The 16,933-nt window shown below is 37.1% G+C and overlaps 1 protein-coding gene across 2 annotated transcripts in view; it reads right to left on the bottom strand.

Annotated features, from left to right (window-relative positions):
* EXOC2 (exocyst complex component 2) overlaps window positions 1-16,933 on the bottom strand; it is a 131,542-nt gene that overhangs the window by 9,129 nt on the left and 105,480 nt on the right. For both annotated transcript variants that reach the window (XM_035552662.2, XM_035552663.2), the window contains one exon: window positions 2,287-2,342. In XM_035552662.2, coding sequence (XP_035408555.1) covers window positions 2,287-2,342 — 56 coding nt within the window. The remainder of the gene's footprint in view (window positions 1-2,286; window positions 2,343-16,933) is intronic.

Here is a 16,933-nt window from a genome sequence, read left to right as displayed (position 1 = left end):
GCTGGATATAGGAGGAAGTGAGACTATAGGTTAGACAGATCAAAACTGTGTCATGACTTAAAGGTGATGATAAAGCTGCACTAAAACTGCACGAGGCTGGGGAAAAAGATGACACAAGGAACTGAAGATAATGTGACTAGAGTGGTGCAAGAAGGAAATGAACTGGATAGAGTTTTTAAAAAATGTTTCCCAATTTCCTCTTTAAAATGACTTACAGAATTAAGTAGTTGAAATTTTGCTAGAATAAAGTCTGACAAGGAAAAGTAGTAATTAACAGAAGATATTCATACATGTATGTAAAAATAAATTAAAGGGAACAAAAATGAATGTAGGATTCTTACCCAGATTCCAGTGGTTTAAGCAATGAATTATAATCAGGGATCCCATAAAGCTAACCATTCGAAGAAGCAAATTTGCACCAAAGACTAAGTACACTGACCACATAGGTACATGCCAGCTATCAGTTTTTATCATTGACAATTCAAACATGCAGCCTTTGCATGTACTTTGACTGTTTTGACCCACAAAAGCTTTGTAACTGACATACTTAGCTTTACAGTAAGAAAAAAAAGTAATTTGTGCATGGGTCATCTTATTCAGCAGCAAATATTGCTGAGTAATTCAACACAAACATACCAGGAACACACAAAAAATCTTCTACTGAGAAAAGAGTATTTGTGCCCATAACCAGCACTCTTGATGTTACTATACAGAATCCAAGAAAAAAAAAAGTTCTCAGCAATGGTGAATCATCACAAATTTGCAATATGATGCCCTTATTTTGATTTCAGTTAAATTTGAATTCAAAGGTAGTTTTCTTTCCATGCTCATTGTTCAGCTGATTGTTAATTTTTGCTGTTTCAAACTACAGAAACTCGCAGCTTTGCTAACTAAACTTAAATCTGACCCATCTTAGAGAATTTCAGCAGAAAACAGTGCAAATGGGAGTTTCGTCTTGACACATTTTCATATTTCTGCAATATTTCACATGTAAAAATTCATGACGCAACACACTATTTGGGCCAAAATTAGTATCAGTCTCAATGAAGTCAGAAGCTATTGCACCTTTCTGCAGGAGAATTTTAATGAGTATGCCTTTTATCACGATTAGCTAAAGAAGTCAAAAATGCCTTTGAATCTTTTAATGCCCAAACTCTCATTTTCATTTTTATTAATTTCAACTACACTGAAAAACTGCAACAACAAATGAATGTCATATTGGTATGTAGTTTTGTTTACTCCCTCATTCTGAAGAATTTGGTAGAATAATCAATGCTGTTGTGAAAACTGCTGTAAGCATATATTGAAATCCAAACAATAATGTTGCAAATGATACAATTTATTTTTTGAAGATATTACATTTTAATTTATATGAAGCTTTGTAATTTATGGAGGAGCAAAATAAAAAGGAACCTCAGATGAATCTTATCAGGTTTTAAATAGACGTTAATACGTAGAGCAGCCATACTAGTGATATTTTGAAAGATATTTCTGATAATACAAAGATAAGAGTAATACTATTACCAACATTTACACCAGGAGCAATAGTAATCGGATAACACTCTCAGTACTCAGAAGGAAGGAGCTTGTAGAGCTAGTTATAATTTAAAGTACTATAGAAAATTCCTACATATTACCACAAGAGGCCAAATAACTGTAGCTCTGCAAGCTGGTAATTTTAATAATACTTAAATTTTAATATAGACTCTCTATCATAAGCCATTGCCTACCCAAGTATATCAAACGCTATTTGTGCCATATAGAGACTACAAAAATTTCTGTGTTTAGCTTTTCATTTTTTATCCTATATAAGAGAATATGATATATATATCACCTTTTCACTACAAAGGGCATATATTAAATATTTGTTTGAAAGTTGAGCACAAGCTTGTTTCTATATGCTGTGGAAAATAAAGTTAATCAGAGAAAGTGAGCATCATCCTCATCTTGCTCTCCCCTCCCTCCCCCCACATTGTAAGGAAAGGGAAGAATTCAGCTTTAGACTTTGGCTTTCTTTTTCATCAGACAGTGGAAAGAAAAAAGCACTCCAAAACATGTAGCAAAGTGTTACTGAAGATAAACAGGAACTGTTCATCTCTTTCTGCCTTTAAAAAAAATTAGCAGTTTCATAGTTGGTTGGCTAAACCTAACCCAAAGCACCAACATCTATAATGAACACACTTCAACACAGGTACAATTTTCAGGGGTATGAAAGCCAGAATTTACCAAAGTACGCTGAAATTATTCATCTGAATGTAAGCATCAAACAATCTGAAGTTTTCTCACCTCTGCATGCACAGCAATGATATTCACTAATGCTTCTTTCAAATAGTTTCTGACACCTGAAACAAAAAAGGATAATTAATTACTTTCATTCTATTATCTCAACAAGGCCATACTATTCTACAGTTCAATACTGTATTTTTTCTTTTCATTTCTTTCACTAGCACTTTTGCAATCAGAGGCAGAAAGAGAAAGTTCCATAGCCACACCACCAGTCTATTTCCTTTTTCAAATCAAATGGAGAAAGGCACATTTCCTTACAGCGAAAGGTTAAAAAAGCCAGCAGGTTCCTGTTTCAGTATTCTTCTTTGGCAACCCAATTTTACCAGCTTTGCAATTTAATAAAAAGTTAGCATAAAAAAACTTCAGGATGTCTTGCTGGAATGCACTTACCATGGCATAGAACATGCACTACAACTTGGTAAGTTCTAAGGAAACATAGAACGCAAGGGAACGCTTATATACCACAGCCTTCAAGAAGGCCTCGCTACTTTATCAGCTTCTCTAACTGTATATTATTATTATTATAGATGGAAATAGCAAGGATTCTTGTTTCTCTGAAAGTGCTTCAGAAGGTATTACTCATGACAATTTATATGGAGATGTCATGTCTTAGTAAAAATTTCCTCTTGGGGAAGGTGAAGAAGTTAAGCAAGCATTTTATTTACCAAGCAAGTAAAATAATCGTCAATTTATACTATGCTCTAAAACAGGACATTCAGCAGGGTATGTTTTACAGTTAGGACAGGCTCTTAGTCCCCTGCACTGCTGTGGATCTGGAATAACTTCAGAGAACTGGACTCCAGATGTGGAAGATCTAAGATACGGTAGTGAATAGTGGAGAATACAGCAATGTCTCACAACTGCCATCTCAGCTGTGGTTAAATTTACTTGATAAAGTGAACGCTGTTCCCGCAACCTACCCCAAGATCTAAAAAGGAGATACTTGCTCTTTCCTAGACAATCCTTACAGACAAAAACTTTATGAGAGTAGGACAAAAGGAAGACAGGATCCCCTTGCATGAGATACAAACATGTTTTTGCCTACGTCTACGCCCTGTGACACGGTGCGGCCTAGCATTCAGATTTAAGGGTGCTTCCTGAAGCACCCGCAGGTCTCCTGGGGGAAACAAGAGCAGTTGGGGGGAAAGCGGAGGGAGAGATGCTGAACAAGGAGTCCTTTCCAACACGTAGCCAGGATGTAGCTAAGCTCTGCACCCAAACCCGTGCATAGACTGTCTCCGTTTCAGAAGTTCATGGCAAAGAGGCATGCATTGAAGATGACTTTACGGCTCTTGCTAAAAGCAGTTTGGTTTCTGAACATACAAAATAATAATGATTTTTTTTTAGAAATAGTGTTCTATATTTTCACTTTGGAAGAAATGCAAATTAATGAAAAAGGTAAAGAATAAAACAAGCATTTCAGATATATTCCAAAACATCTCTAATGCCTTTTGTTGCTATCTTTATTCTTTTCCTTGAAAAATTTGTCATTCTTTCCATTTAAACTAGACCAACAACAAATCAAACAATATAGTATACTAGTTTGCAAGCATATAATTTCTTGTTATCTTAGTGATTTTTTGCAACAAGGAAGGAAGGGAGGGAGGAATAGAGCAATAGCAGAAATTTTATGAAACTTTTTTTTCTCTCTCCTCTGTAATCTGCAAAACAAAGTAAGGATGCTACACACCAGAACTTGAACCACACCAAAAGATCACAGGTATGTGTGGAAATGCAACACCCCCTTCCTTTTTCCTCTTCTGCTGCTCTCCTCCTGCTTCACTCTGCCCCAGTTTAATTCCCCCGTGGGCTTCATATCACGGAGGACAAAATTTGTATCACCTCCCACAGTCAAATAGACCTTGACAAGGCACCAAACGGTGGTATGCAAATCACATCAAGAGGTACAGGGCAGATTTGGGAGCTGGTTTACAGTTAACCTCAGGGTGCAAAGTGTTGATTTCGGTCTGCAAACCTATGCGGTACTCAGCTCTTGGCTGTCTACTGGCCTCATCTTGTGACAGGAGGATCTTTCATGTGGAAACTGTGTTTTTACGTTTGCACAAATGCCACACAACGTTAAGACTTATATGGTCCCTTTCTCTATGGATGCTTGAGCACTGTCTGAGCACGTTCATTAATCAGTCAAAGTTATACTTGTGAACCAAAGCTGCATTTCCTCGTCCAGCCTGATTCTTCTCCAAGGCAGCAACTCTCGCATTCACTCTTGTAGAGCTGGGGAGCCATAATGGAAGTACAGAGAGGGGGGCTGCTGTGTGAAACAGAGAGGGCAGGTGTCTGTCCTAAAGAGAGGAGGCCAGCTGGCTGAGCTGGGAATAAGTGTTATTTGGGAGGCAAGTGAAATGCTGGGATGCATACAGACTGATCTGGGTGGGCTGTATGAGAGGGTGATGTGGTTTGACGGAAGAATCCTCATCTTCCACCCAACCCACCAAAGCTCCTGAGGTAGCGTGCCTCTTTGGGTGCTCTTAAACAGTTTGGCTCAGCACAGGAGCTGCTAACTCTGTCTACTGCTGTGCTAGTTAAAAAAAAAAAAAAAAAAAAAAGGTTGCCTATCACCTCTGTCTGAAGAAACCTTCCACAACAAAATTCTTAAGAAGACAGCCACTCAGTTAGGGTCTACAACCAGGTAATGTCACTTTGTACAAACATGAAATACTCACGTCAGCAAAATCAGCACCAGGTTTTAAGTACCACTGCCTAAGACAGATGACATAAATGACCATTTTTTTAACTGAAGAATTCAGAATGTGTTGACTAAATGGAACTGAGATGGAACCTACATTAAAAACGAGATGAGAACAGTGCAGTACTGTACATTGCTAGCCCATCACAGCTGCAAAACAAAATTATTAACTAAAACCTTGGTGAAAGGGCGTAAGCAGCCATATTTTACCTTGCACCCTTGCCCACATGCAAGGGCAAATGGATGAACTGAGAGCTCACAGGAGGCTATTTCTTTGCTGCAATTCCAGTAGCTAGCACTACTGAGATGTTCCTGTGGTTCTGCTATGACTGCAGAATCAGAGGACTCAGCACAAGCTCAAATCTTTCCTCAGTTTCTTAGGCTTTGCAATTTAACACCAAAGAATTCAGCACAAACTGAGCTAATATTAGTAGCAAAGCTATGCAGCTTAGAGGCAGTCCATGCATATAAAACTGTAGTTGCCTTAATTACAGCATCTAAGAGTCTGAAAGACCTAGACTTGGTAAGCTAAACTAACCAAAGGTGGAGAGAGGATGCAACTGCACTCCAAAAATGCCAGTAAGTGGAGGCAGTCAGGGAGAAAAGGGAGAACTAGTTGAGCTTGAGAACAATATTGGCGCACCAAAGAAAGGTATAAATGAATTGTCCATCAGTAAATTTAGGCTGGAAATTAAAAGTAACCATATAACAGGTTTGCTCTCACTCTGCTATTAAATATGTAGTGGTGTGAAAACCATTGCTGCCTGGGAGTCAGTTTCCTATCATGAACAGTACATAAAAAGGGTAAAAAGGGTATTTCCCCCCCCAGCCCTTCTCTTCTTTTTTTTATGAAGGATTTTAGTTTTTGCATGTGGAGACAAAGCCAAGCACATCTGAATGTCAGGACCTGCAGGAATAGTTAATAACTATACTATATTTTGAACAACTACAATTAAAAAATATCCAATTTCTGATTTATATCACTGCACTGTTTGTGGCAGGCATTGTTGGTGCAAAGTATTACTTTTCTGGAGTATGATTCAGTGGAAATACAAGCAGCGGCATCCAACTGTGAATTTGTTGTGAAATTCATTTCAAAATGAAAAAATTCTGTCTAGAATAGAATTTTTGTGCAGCTTTCTCTACAACTGTTCAGCAGCCCACGCAATCACAGTTTTTGGGACACCATGCTGCCAGTCCTTTTATACAGCACTGAAAGCTAATGCAGCATATAACTGTAGGTTGCAACTATTAGGCTAATCAAGTGAAACATAACATTCTTAAGTCTAAAATACCTCTTATTTAGCATATTGAAGCACAAATACAATACCTTTCCATAGCTTCTGACAGAAACGTGTTAAAGAAAGTCTCAACAAGCCCTTGCAATTTCTCTCAAGAAAATGTTATTATTTTGTTACAGCATAAATGCATTCCACTCCCACTCTATTCTTAACACCAAAGAATCTGACTTACTGGAATTCTAGCTTCCACTAACAAAGCCCCACGAATGCTCTAAAGAAAATGGATGGGAAGACTTGAGACATATAAATGAAGGACAGTTTCAGCCATCAGCTATCACAATGGCTGACAGAAACTTTAAAATAGCATCTTCCAATTTGGGTCCTCCACTGTACTTTTTACCAGTAAAAAAAATCTAGCAAAATTATCCATTAAATTTAATTTCCAGTCTATATCACCTATTAAAATTTTTACATATGAAATCTGTCAGAAAGTCTACATCTACGAGCAATTTTAACGATACTATAAAGCTGTAGCAAGGATGACTGTGTGAAGTATGGGAAAAGGAGAACGGAAAATGAATTGTGGTTCTGAGGATTAGCAGAAACTGATCTTGCAGCCTGACAATGCAGGAGTCATTCAGGAGATGTTCAGAGGGGGTAGTGCTACCAGTTGTCCCACATGTGGTTCTAAGAGCTATGTTTCCCCCAAGTACATAGATGACAGCATTCTACTAGGAAACCTCCGAAGTGACTGAATAAGCAGCAAAAGTTGGAACTGCAATACCGTATGTGTAATTCTAAGACGCAAAGAAGCTACAAAAACTTGCATGCACAAATAGAACAAAACTTACACATGCTACAACTGAACTCAACAGGATGATTTTTTTTCCGAACCAGAAGCCAACAGAGTTTTTCAAATGATCCCAGTCATTCAAGAGTAAGAAAAGAGGATATGAGTAAACTTTTTTTTTTTTAACCTATTCTGCAGAGTAGAAAACACAAGTTCAAAGAATGAGTAGTAGTTCTGCTAGGACAATACAAACACACAGGAAATGTTAACCCCAGCAGCTTGGGTTTGACATATTTTAAACTCTTGTGAAATTGGGGTCTCATTTGAAATGGACAGAACTGGCAGGCCTGGGAAGCAAATTTTGCTGCTGTTTCTTGCTGAACAATCCTTTCAGCCTGCCTATTGTGTGAAAAGGAGGAGGGCGGGATAAAAGCATACAACTGTTTAGAAAAAGTGGGTGGTGTCAGCAGGTACCTCAATTCACTGGCAACAAGCCGCACAAGTGATGAGGATTAGAGGATACAAAGGATAGAAAGAAAGAAGGGTCCAAAGTCAACTCACAGTCAAATAAAATCAGGCAGGAGCATTAAAAGTTACAGCTCTTCTGTGGAAGAGTTAGAAAAGCCACTAACTAGACACTCTACAGTTCAACAGCTGTCACTCAATTCTAGCTTTTTTTTTTTTTGAAAAGCAAAGATAAGTTTTCACCAAAGCGGAAAGAACGGTTTTTTACATGCTGACCAAGTGACCAGCCCTTTTTCAAGTGTGAGTTGACCTAAAACTCCGAGGGACTGAAAAAAAATGACCCTTGGGCAGGCACAGAGCCACCAATTCAGGAAGCAATAGGGAGCATTTTGGCCTCTGTAGGAGGCCCGTACTTGCTTGGGCAAGCAATTGCTGTTGAGGGGAGCAATGTTTCTTAGTGCCTCTGAAAAGCAAGCACTGAGTTTGCTAGCCTTGAGGCTTGAGCATGACTTGGTAGAGCTAGGAAAATTGATGCCTGAAAGTCTGAGATTTCAACTTTTAAGCCCATCCAGTTGTATGCAGTGTTTGTACAATTTATTGTTCCATTTGGTGAGTTATGCGAGTAACAGTCAATCAGTCTGAAAACTTTTTTTTGCCCGATTACTTTTTGATAAAAACTTTCCTCAAAAGTAACAAGAAACAGAATTTGGTGAGCCAGAGACATGAATGGTTTTCATACCTAGCTGCACTTGATATTTGATGTTTCGTTTGCTATGCTGACAGTGAATATAGGAATAACAACACATAAAGGAGGATAAATGGAAAAAAAAAGATTTCATCTGCTCTGTTTTAAGGAAGATACCTGCTTTTTAAATACCTTGACATATACTTTTAATTACATTATATCCTATTGACAGATTTAATTGAATTGATATTGGAAATGTGCATCTCCAAGCTTCAGAAATGTAGTACTTTCCAGCTGTCACGCAGTGTTTTGAACTGTCAGTTAAACTCCTGCAGCTCTTCTCTAAGTTTTTTACTTTGCTATGTGAAACTGCTGGAAAAAAAAAACCTGCACACATCTTTTGCAAGTCGTTAATCAGTGCTGCGTAGTGCACATTAAAAAAGAAACTCATCAATGGTATCCACAAAGCCATGTAACTTCTTTAAACAGTCTGATTTTAACTGTTAAATTTCCTCTAGATTTTGGCTGCAATGTAGCTGAGGCAACAGCAATATTTAACAACTGCTTTAACTACAGTTACTCTAGTATCATTTCCAGTGTGGTTAGGACATGTTCTCCAAGAAACCCATGTTACAAAAACAGTAATAAGGGCTAGCAGGATACCCTGTAGGATCGCAGCCTGTTTATATTTTGGCGGTTCTTGGAACCCCAGATCACACTTTGTTACACGCCAAGCAATAACTGTCCTGTCTGGTGGAGCCTTCTTGGGAACTGGACGGTTTGATGGAAGCCTCCTGACAAACCCAGCTGCCCGATTGCCCAGCACACACCACAGAATTTCACTTTCCAACCCAACCTAACCCATAACTTCCGACTCAAAGCAAGTAACCTCTTCTTAAAAACTAAAAATATAAACAGGTAAGACAGAATGGGTGGGAGGGGGAAGAGGCATTAAAAAGTGAAACACCGTCTGAGGTCACAGCAGGTCAGCAAAGAGGTTGGTGTCTGCATGCAGAAGTTGCTAGAAGGACTTAAAAAAAAATAAATCAGTGCAGACATGCCTTGGTACACAAACCTTAAAGAGAGCTGCAGAACAGCTGTAGGCTCTTCTCTAACTCACAGACAACTGCCTGACACCTTGAGCAGAATGAAGCTCTCACCATCAACTGCTTTATCCCATGAATCTAACGAGAGGCAGCACAGAATAAAAGCAGAAAGAAAAACAAACGACTAAACTTTTTTTTTTTTTAGTGTGCAGCATCCTGAATAAACCTTATTTATTACATACCTTATACACAAATTATTTCAGAGACAAGCCAGAGATTGTATACTATGTATAGCAAAAATCATTTTATGATTTATTCTGTACAGAATGCATTTGAATCAAGGTATTTTCCCCCAAAACTATTTAGAAATCTAACATTTACAACCAGAGAAAATTTAATGTGACTGACAGCCTGTTTAATTCAAACATACTATTAACTGAAAGAATTAAAATTCCATTACAGATGAAAACTTTTTAAGTTTCTAGAACAACAAACTCTACTCGCCTCATTAGAAAATGCCCTAACTGGTTTAATATTTCTGGAAAATAATTTTAATAGTTAGCTACTATTTCCAATTACTGTGGTGAATACAATATCTCATTTAGAAAAGTAATATTTTAATTTCCAAGAAGCCTATACCTTTCAAGATAGTCTCCTAACTGTGGAATAGAAAGGAACCTAACTTGTTTGCAGACATGAGTCTTTCATGAACTATAGCACTTGTATGGTGAGTATGTCATGCTATTTTACTGAAGTGTCCCCACCCACACAGTGTTATCATCTAACCCAAAACCCTGCAGATGTTAAAAAGAAAAAAAAAAAAAGTAGATATGTGACTTGGAATTTCCCCATGGACAAAACAAAGCAGCTCACCTTCACTCTTTACAACAGCACACAGGTTTCTGCCTTCAAAGACAGTTGATAGGAAATCAGCTTCAAATACTGTTACTTCCAGTGGCCTGTTTTCTAAATTAAAGTAGCTAGACAAGCCTGTTTCTTTCTAATTACTAAAAATTTATCATCACACTTTGTTGTTTTCCCTGGATAAAAAACATTTCTAGTACACTGCAGGGTCCCAACAGTAGACACTGATGTCTGACAGTAATTCTAAAAATAGCAGAACTCCACCAGGTCACAGCCTTTACCGCAACTAAAGCTGCTTCATTTATTATACTCACTCCTCCTTTTGACTCACAAATAAATTAAACAAAAAAACCCTAATAATTAGTTCCATTCAAAAAAAAAAAAACCAACAAATAAGAAGCAGAGCAAAGAATGACTTTCACTTGCATGTTATTGCTTCTGCCCTCCCCAAAATAAGAAACATAAACAATACCTCTTTGGGAATTATATGGATGTCATTATCATGTTCAATATATTTTTTACTTCACAGTAAGACTTATACGGTCTGATTCATAAAACTACTTCTGCTACCTCCAAACATGATTTTATATCTATTACCAAAAATATGTGCATAGTATATTAACTAACAAGCACAATCCCATGTAAAAAAAAAACAGGGTAAAGTTGGAGGAAAGTAATTATTTTAAAACGAATCTAGAAGTGAGGTTACAATGACAGTGTTCACAAACTTTTATGGATTCATTTGATAACACCTGAACCAACTGAAATGTAACAGAAGTGCTCCAATGTTAGTAAAGCCAAAAAAACACAGACAGTGACTCCAGAGCCTCATTTGAATTTAACAAAGAATGTAAAACTTTTCTCTAGGCCACTTCCTGCTATTGCTGGAAACATTCCCTCCTTTAAGCAGAGATGGATTTCAAGGTACTGTACTTGGTGTTGTTTTGAGAGTACATTCAGAAGAAAATGTGAACGTGTAGGCAAACTGGAAACTCTCTGGAGAGATTACCCGCTTACTTAACCACATTTCCTGTTTTTTTAACCCGTTTGTCCTAAGTCAGTCCTTAGACTACTGACAAAAATAGATACAAGCTGCTATAAATAGTTCATTAGCAGGTCTTTCTTGGTAAGACTGAAAATGTTTTGATAAACCTATTGTTCATACTAGCTCCATTCTAATTAAATGGTGAATAGGATTAATGTTTACTTGAAATTCTCCTCTGCATAGGTCACCATCCCTGGAGGTCTTCAAGAAACGTCTAGATTTACAACTTAGTAGCACAGATCAGTGTTGGACTTTATTACTAGGTTAAAGGTTGGACAAGATGATCTCAGACGTCCTTTCCAATCTGAATGATTCTATGGTTATCACAAACATACAACACATTAGGAATCGCAGAAAAAGCGGAAAGAACTAAAACTGACCTAAAAATAGCTATTGAAAATTTAAATTCAATGAATTAAGAATTACTTGTAATCTATCTAGGAAAATGCTTTTAAAAACACAGTTCTGACACAAGAAAGGGTAAATCTAATTGCTGAGAGACAGTCTGGCCAAATACTTTGAGATCTGAAGGCTAGAGCACTACATTTTTGAATTACCTGCCTTGCTCTTATTTTCAGCCATGACACTATGTTGTTGTAACAGTGAATGTCACTTGAAAGACTTGACACAGGTAGCCACAAAACTACTTTCCAAAAACATTAAACATGAAGGCTTTCAAGTCTTACATTACTTGTACTTTTTGAACTATTTTAATTCAAACAACAGAAGTTATGTCATAATATTCAAAGAACCTGAAAGTTTCTGTATTTCAGCTGGCTGGGAGTAGCAAGAGCTCTAAAGACTGCCAATACTGTGATTAATACCTTCGCCTATGCATAAACTTTAGTCTACAAGAAGGGGACGCTGAGACAATTCAACTGATTCTGTGCCCTTGTGCATAGCCCATACTAAAACGTTTTTAGAAAAGCTGCTGCTGACATTGTGAACTTTCTGCTATTCCATCAAACCTGGACCTGAGGGACAGCTGAAGAAGCCTGCAGTTGAGCATATTTGCTGCTTTCCAATCCTTACCGCTCACATTAAAATCCACTGCTTCCTGGGAGAGAATATAGTCTGCTTTATTATTAAGAAGGTAACGAGAAAAGCCTGTAAAGGCCAAAGGCTACAACAGGAAATAGAGTCTAATAGTGCTTCACTTGGGAAGAAGAGATCTTTGTTGCATCTAATACTTAAAAGACGTGCAGGTAGCTGAAGGCCAATTTGGTATGTCCAAATTTTGTTAACAGATTTTGTTAGGAGATGGATTTACTTTCATTTCTTTTACCAGACACAGTAACAAAATGTAAAGGACATTTTACCAACCCAGACCTGAAGGTCATGAGCTAAGGATGCTGCATACCACACTCAGAACTGAACCATAAAGACTTTCAAATTACTTTAATTATTGCAGAATAAACCAAATTTCAACACATTAATCAGGTAATAAGAGATATAAATGGCAAAAGACATACAACAGAAACAATCAAAAAGCCCTACACCAAACAAAACGCCTATGCACTAATTAAAAAACAACAGTAACAACAGAACACCAACAACTTAATTTGGAGCTTATAGCTATCCACGCATCATCATCAAAAACATACATAGGCATCAGTTCACCCAAGTCCCCACCTGTAAACAAATATATCAGTAATCCTTAGCAGAGCACAGTGCTTGAGATACATGACCCATGGAAACTTGACTTTTTGTTGTCATTTAGCTATTAACAACATTGTCTGGTACAGTTACAGCCATTAAACGGTGCTCTACATGCACAGCTGCCCTATCAACATGTGGCTGTAACTCATGAACATAACCTTGATACAGAATAAGAATACAAACACTTCACAGCCAACAGTGTGTTCCCATACAGATTTAGCAGCCCATTAAAAAAAAAATATATATATATCTTACTGCATCTACTTCAGTATTAACAGTGGTGAGGTTGTTAGGTCTTTTTTTTTTTGTTTGAATACAAGCGGCTGTGTGATTTAAGAGGAAACCCAACGGTATAAAATAATCAAAGCATCAGATATTTTAAAGTACCTCGTTTGAGGTAGATGAAAAAATTGTGCTGTGAGAGAAGACATTTCACCCAACTACAACATGACAAACTACCCAAAACAAAACCATTGTTCTCCCTGAGTGGTAAAAATAGGCTCTGAAGAATGAAATTCACGTACAAAATTCTTAAATATAACAAACCCTCCTTCTTCATATCAATACATCTAATCACGCCTTGGCATTATCTGAACTTCTATTAGCAATCTATTAGCTGTAGCAAATCCATTAGCTGCAGCTTTCTAAGCAAATGCGGTTTTATTCTCCCCAAGAAAAAAAATCTTAATTTTTAAACAAATTCCCTCCCTATGCTTCCCTACCATTTTCATCACATAATAGTCATAGCATTATGTATGTAAGTCCTATTATCACTAGATTTTCACCAGAAGAACTTTTTTTTTAATTTTTTTAAGTGCTGGAGCCTTTTCTTTTGATAAAGCAGAGAGTATCAATAATTAACATGTAAGGTGATGAAAAATCAACAGAACGCACATCCCTGGTATGACTAGGTTTCCAGTGATTTCATCAGTTTGTAAGGCAAGACTGAAATGCTTCTGTCCAAGAAAATGACATTTGACCATGTGGGAAGTGAATGGGTGTTTCCTGTCTGCAGAACATCCTTAAGTTTCCAGTGTCTGTGAGCAAGAGAAACAAGCCATGATATTGTACATAAGGGGGCACAGACTGCTTAGCCTGTATATTTGATATACACTGCATGCATTTTCAAAAGCACCATCTGCACCAACACAAAGTTCATAAAATAAAGTTAGAGCAATTGACTAGGAAACTATGCTGCTGCTTAGAAGTTCTCTCTGGGTTTTGTCAGACTTCAGAAAAATCAAGAAACTGCAGAACAGAGCATCTGGGGGGTGGCGGACATACCTAAGTGTTATCATCTTCTAAAGCTAGTACCTATGTTCTTTAGAAACCTGGTACCCTCATAGTTTCCAGTGCTGTGCCCTGCTCATCGTTTACCTAGAGGATTTTCAAAATTCTTGACAAGTGAGCCATTTAGGAAAAAAAGAAACCAGTCATACCCCTCTCATTTCACAATTTAGACAAAGGGTTTCAAATCCCTCTGTGTTACAACTCATCACATTCAGTGGTCCTTGCCAAGCTGAAGCACACCTCTCAATCTACAGATACTTGGGTTAACACCTGGGTGCTAACGTGACAGTGACAAGAGATGTCAGTGAGGGGTCGAAGCCAGCAAGATAAACCGACCCTTCACACTGCCACCATATGTTCCAGTACACGAGGATTTATGCAATGGCAAGAGGTGACAGTTTAAAAAGATGTGTTTCACAGATAAAAGAGGGTAGCTATATGCACCATAAAGATACCAGATGACCAGCTCAATGGCAAAAGCAAGTCATTTTGTTAACTGTAAAGTATGCTAAAAATCAACATCTCTATCAAAACTGAGAACAGTTGAATCCAAAAATCTCAAGAAATATTTCCTTTCATTAACACAAACCAAGCATAGTCTGCAAGAATATTCATTTATTTCTTTCAAACACATCATTTTTAAGGCACCCTGAAGGTGTCCTTTCATGATTTTATAAAACCTAAAATTATTAAAACCTTTCAAAACAGACTCGCTCAGGAAACTGTGTGTTCTTCTCAATTCCTGAAGTCACTGTTACTGTAATAATAGCCTGTCATATGCAAAATGACAGCAATTTCATAAACGAAGAATGGGTTTAGAGATATACTATGTTTATGAATTTACTTTGCTTGTCACTCAAACATTATTATTATAAGAAATCAGAAAACTGAAGCCGATTGATCCAAAAGAGACCGATGTCACAAACAAAGTACTCGGAACAATACAGACACTAAAATTTTAGTGTCCAGTTATGTCCTGCATCCGTCTGACCTTCAAGCTACAGGAAAAAAAATAATCACCCGTCAACATATCCATATATCCTATGCTTATTACGCTGACTTAAGACAGATATACTTCGGTAAGTAAATCATAAAGCAAACACAGCAAATGAAAGTAGAACATGGACTTCTAAAAAGTGACTTTAAATAAGAAACCTGAAAAATGATGTGTTGAGCAAAAGGGTTACTAGCAGCAATAAGATACACATTTTTTTTTTCCTGTCTTTTACTGCATAGTTTTGTTAGCAACTTAAAAAAATAATTGTACTATTGCTGTTGAATTGTATCAGTAGTACAATTGTAACAGGCAGGTCAAAGTAACTTTTTTCTATGATGCAGCACTGATATAACACACAACCCCATACTTTTGGATGTCAGTTCTGCAAAAGTCTGTGAACGTTCTTAACTCAAAAAAATGCAAGCAATCACCACACTGAACTAAACCACAAAACTGACTGTTAATATTTTTACATACTTTCTTCCAAACTGCCTGTGCATTTGTCAATACACAGGATTTTTATTTGTCCTTATTAATTAAATTCAGTAAAGCAGCAACCAAATTGATGCCAAGGTATTAGCTTACAGGCAAACATAGATAGGCAGCAATATTCTGCAGGCATGGTGGAAGTACAGAGTCATGGGAAAGACCTAAAGGAAGAAAGGGACTTTGGTTACATACAGATCTAGCGTATTCCTTGGAAGATGTACAAAGGAAAATTCTCAGATTCAGTTTCTATGGTAAAATGTACTTTCTTTTTCACAGATGTGATAACCTGTGATGACTGTGAAGAGGTAGTCATCATTCTGACTTTCAGACAGTCCTTCTACCAACGTAGGTATTGAACACTGCAGCATGTACTGAAGTCAAACGCCTGTGGATTGGTAAATCAACTACTCACAAGAGCATACTTTAAATTTATGACCAAAAAATGCGATAAGCTGGACTTAGTGTAGAATGTTATTTATCTGTGTGTTTACATATGCAGTGACTTGGAACCATACCATGGCAGCTTTTAGAGATATTACTGCAGTAATAAACAAACAAAACAAAACAAACAAAAAGAACTTGCTGCCCTCTACTCTGAAAGGAAAAAGAAAAAAAAGATAAAATTTTGCTAGGCACACATAGCAACCTAGTGGGACTGCATATTTATCCTATTTATTAGAGTGAAGGTGAGAACTCTCACTGGCTTCCAATCTCACTATTTCATAATTTTTCGCTTCCAAGTTTCACTGAATCCAAACTGCATTTTGAAAAGGGCAAGAGTTTGAAACGAAGAATGTCTTTGCATGACCTGAACAATAGATCCTTAAAAATTGTTCAAGTCCAAATTTAACATTTGGAAGCTATCCGGACTCAGGAGTGACCCACAATAACTGGAAAGCTTAAGATTTTTCACAGTTCAAAGTAAAGGATTTTAATAATTTTGAATTACTTCAACCACTGAACAAGTCCAGCACTATAATTTCATCCAAACATCAATAAAGCTTAAGTGTTTCATTAAATTTAAATTGCTATTCGTTGTGTAAAGAAATTTTAAGCTAATGAAATGCTTTTTATTACAACAGATCTGCTGTACTGTTAGAAGTCTATCATATTTTCCCACTTAAAAAGTAAGAGTTCAAGGGCTTGATAACTTGGCTATATGGAGAATATGCTCTAGGCTGAATTTTGTATAGAATTTTTGTATAGAAAGCTGAGACTGTCACACTAAAATTTTTAACATAAAAACATACCCCAGGGCAGAAAGTGTTACTGAAGTTTGGAGTAGGCAACTATTTTCCCACTCTGCTAGCTTATTTAGCTGTCAAAAGTAACAAGAAACATTTTGGAGACTGTATTTTCATCAGTGTTT

The sequence above is a fragment of the Cygnus atratus genome, chromosome 2, assembly GCF_013377495.2.
Source record: "Cygnus atratus isolate AKBS03 ecotype Queensland, Australia chromosome 2, CAtr_DNAZoo_HiC_assembly, whole genome shotgun sequence".
Classification (NCBI taxonomy): Eukaryota; Metazoa; Chordata; class Aves; order Anseriformes; family Anatidae; genus Cygnus; species Cygnus atratus.
Note: the sequence above shows the minus strand (reverse complement) of the source record. Positions and strands in the feature narration are given on the sequence as shown.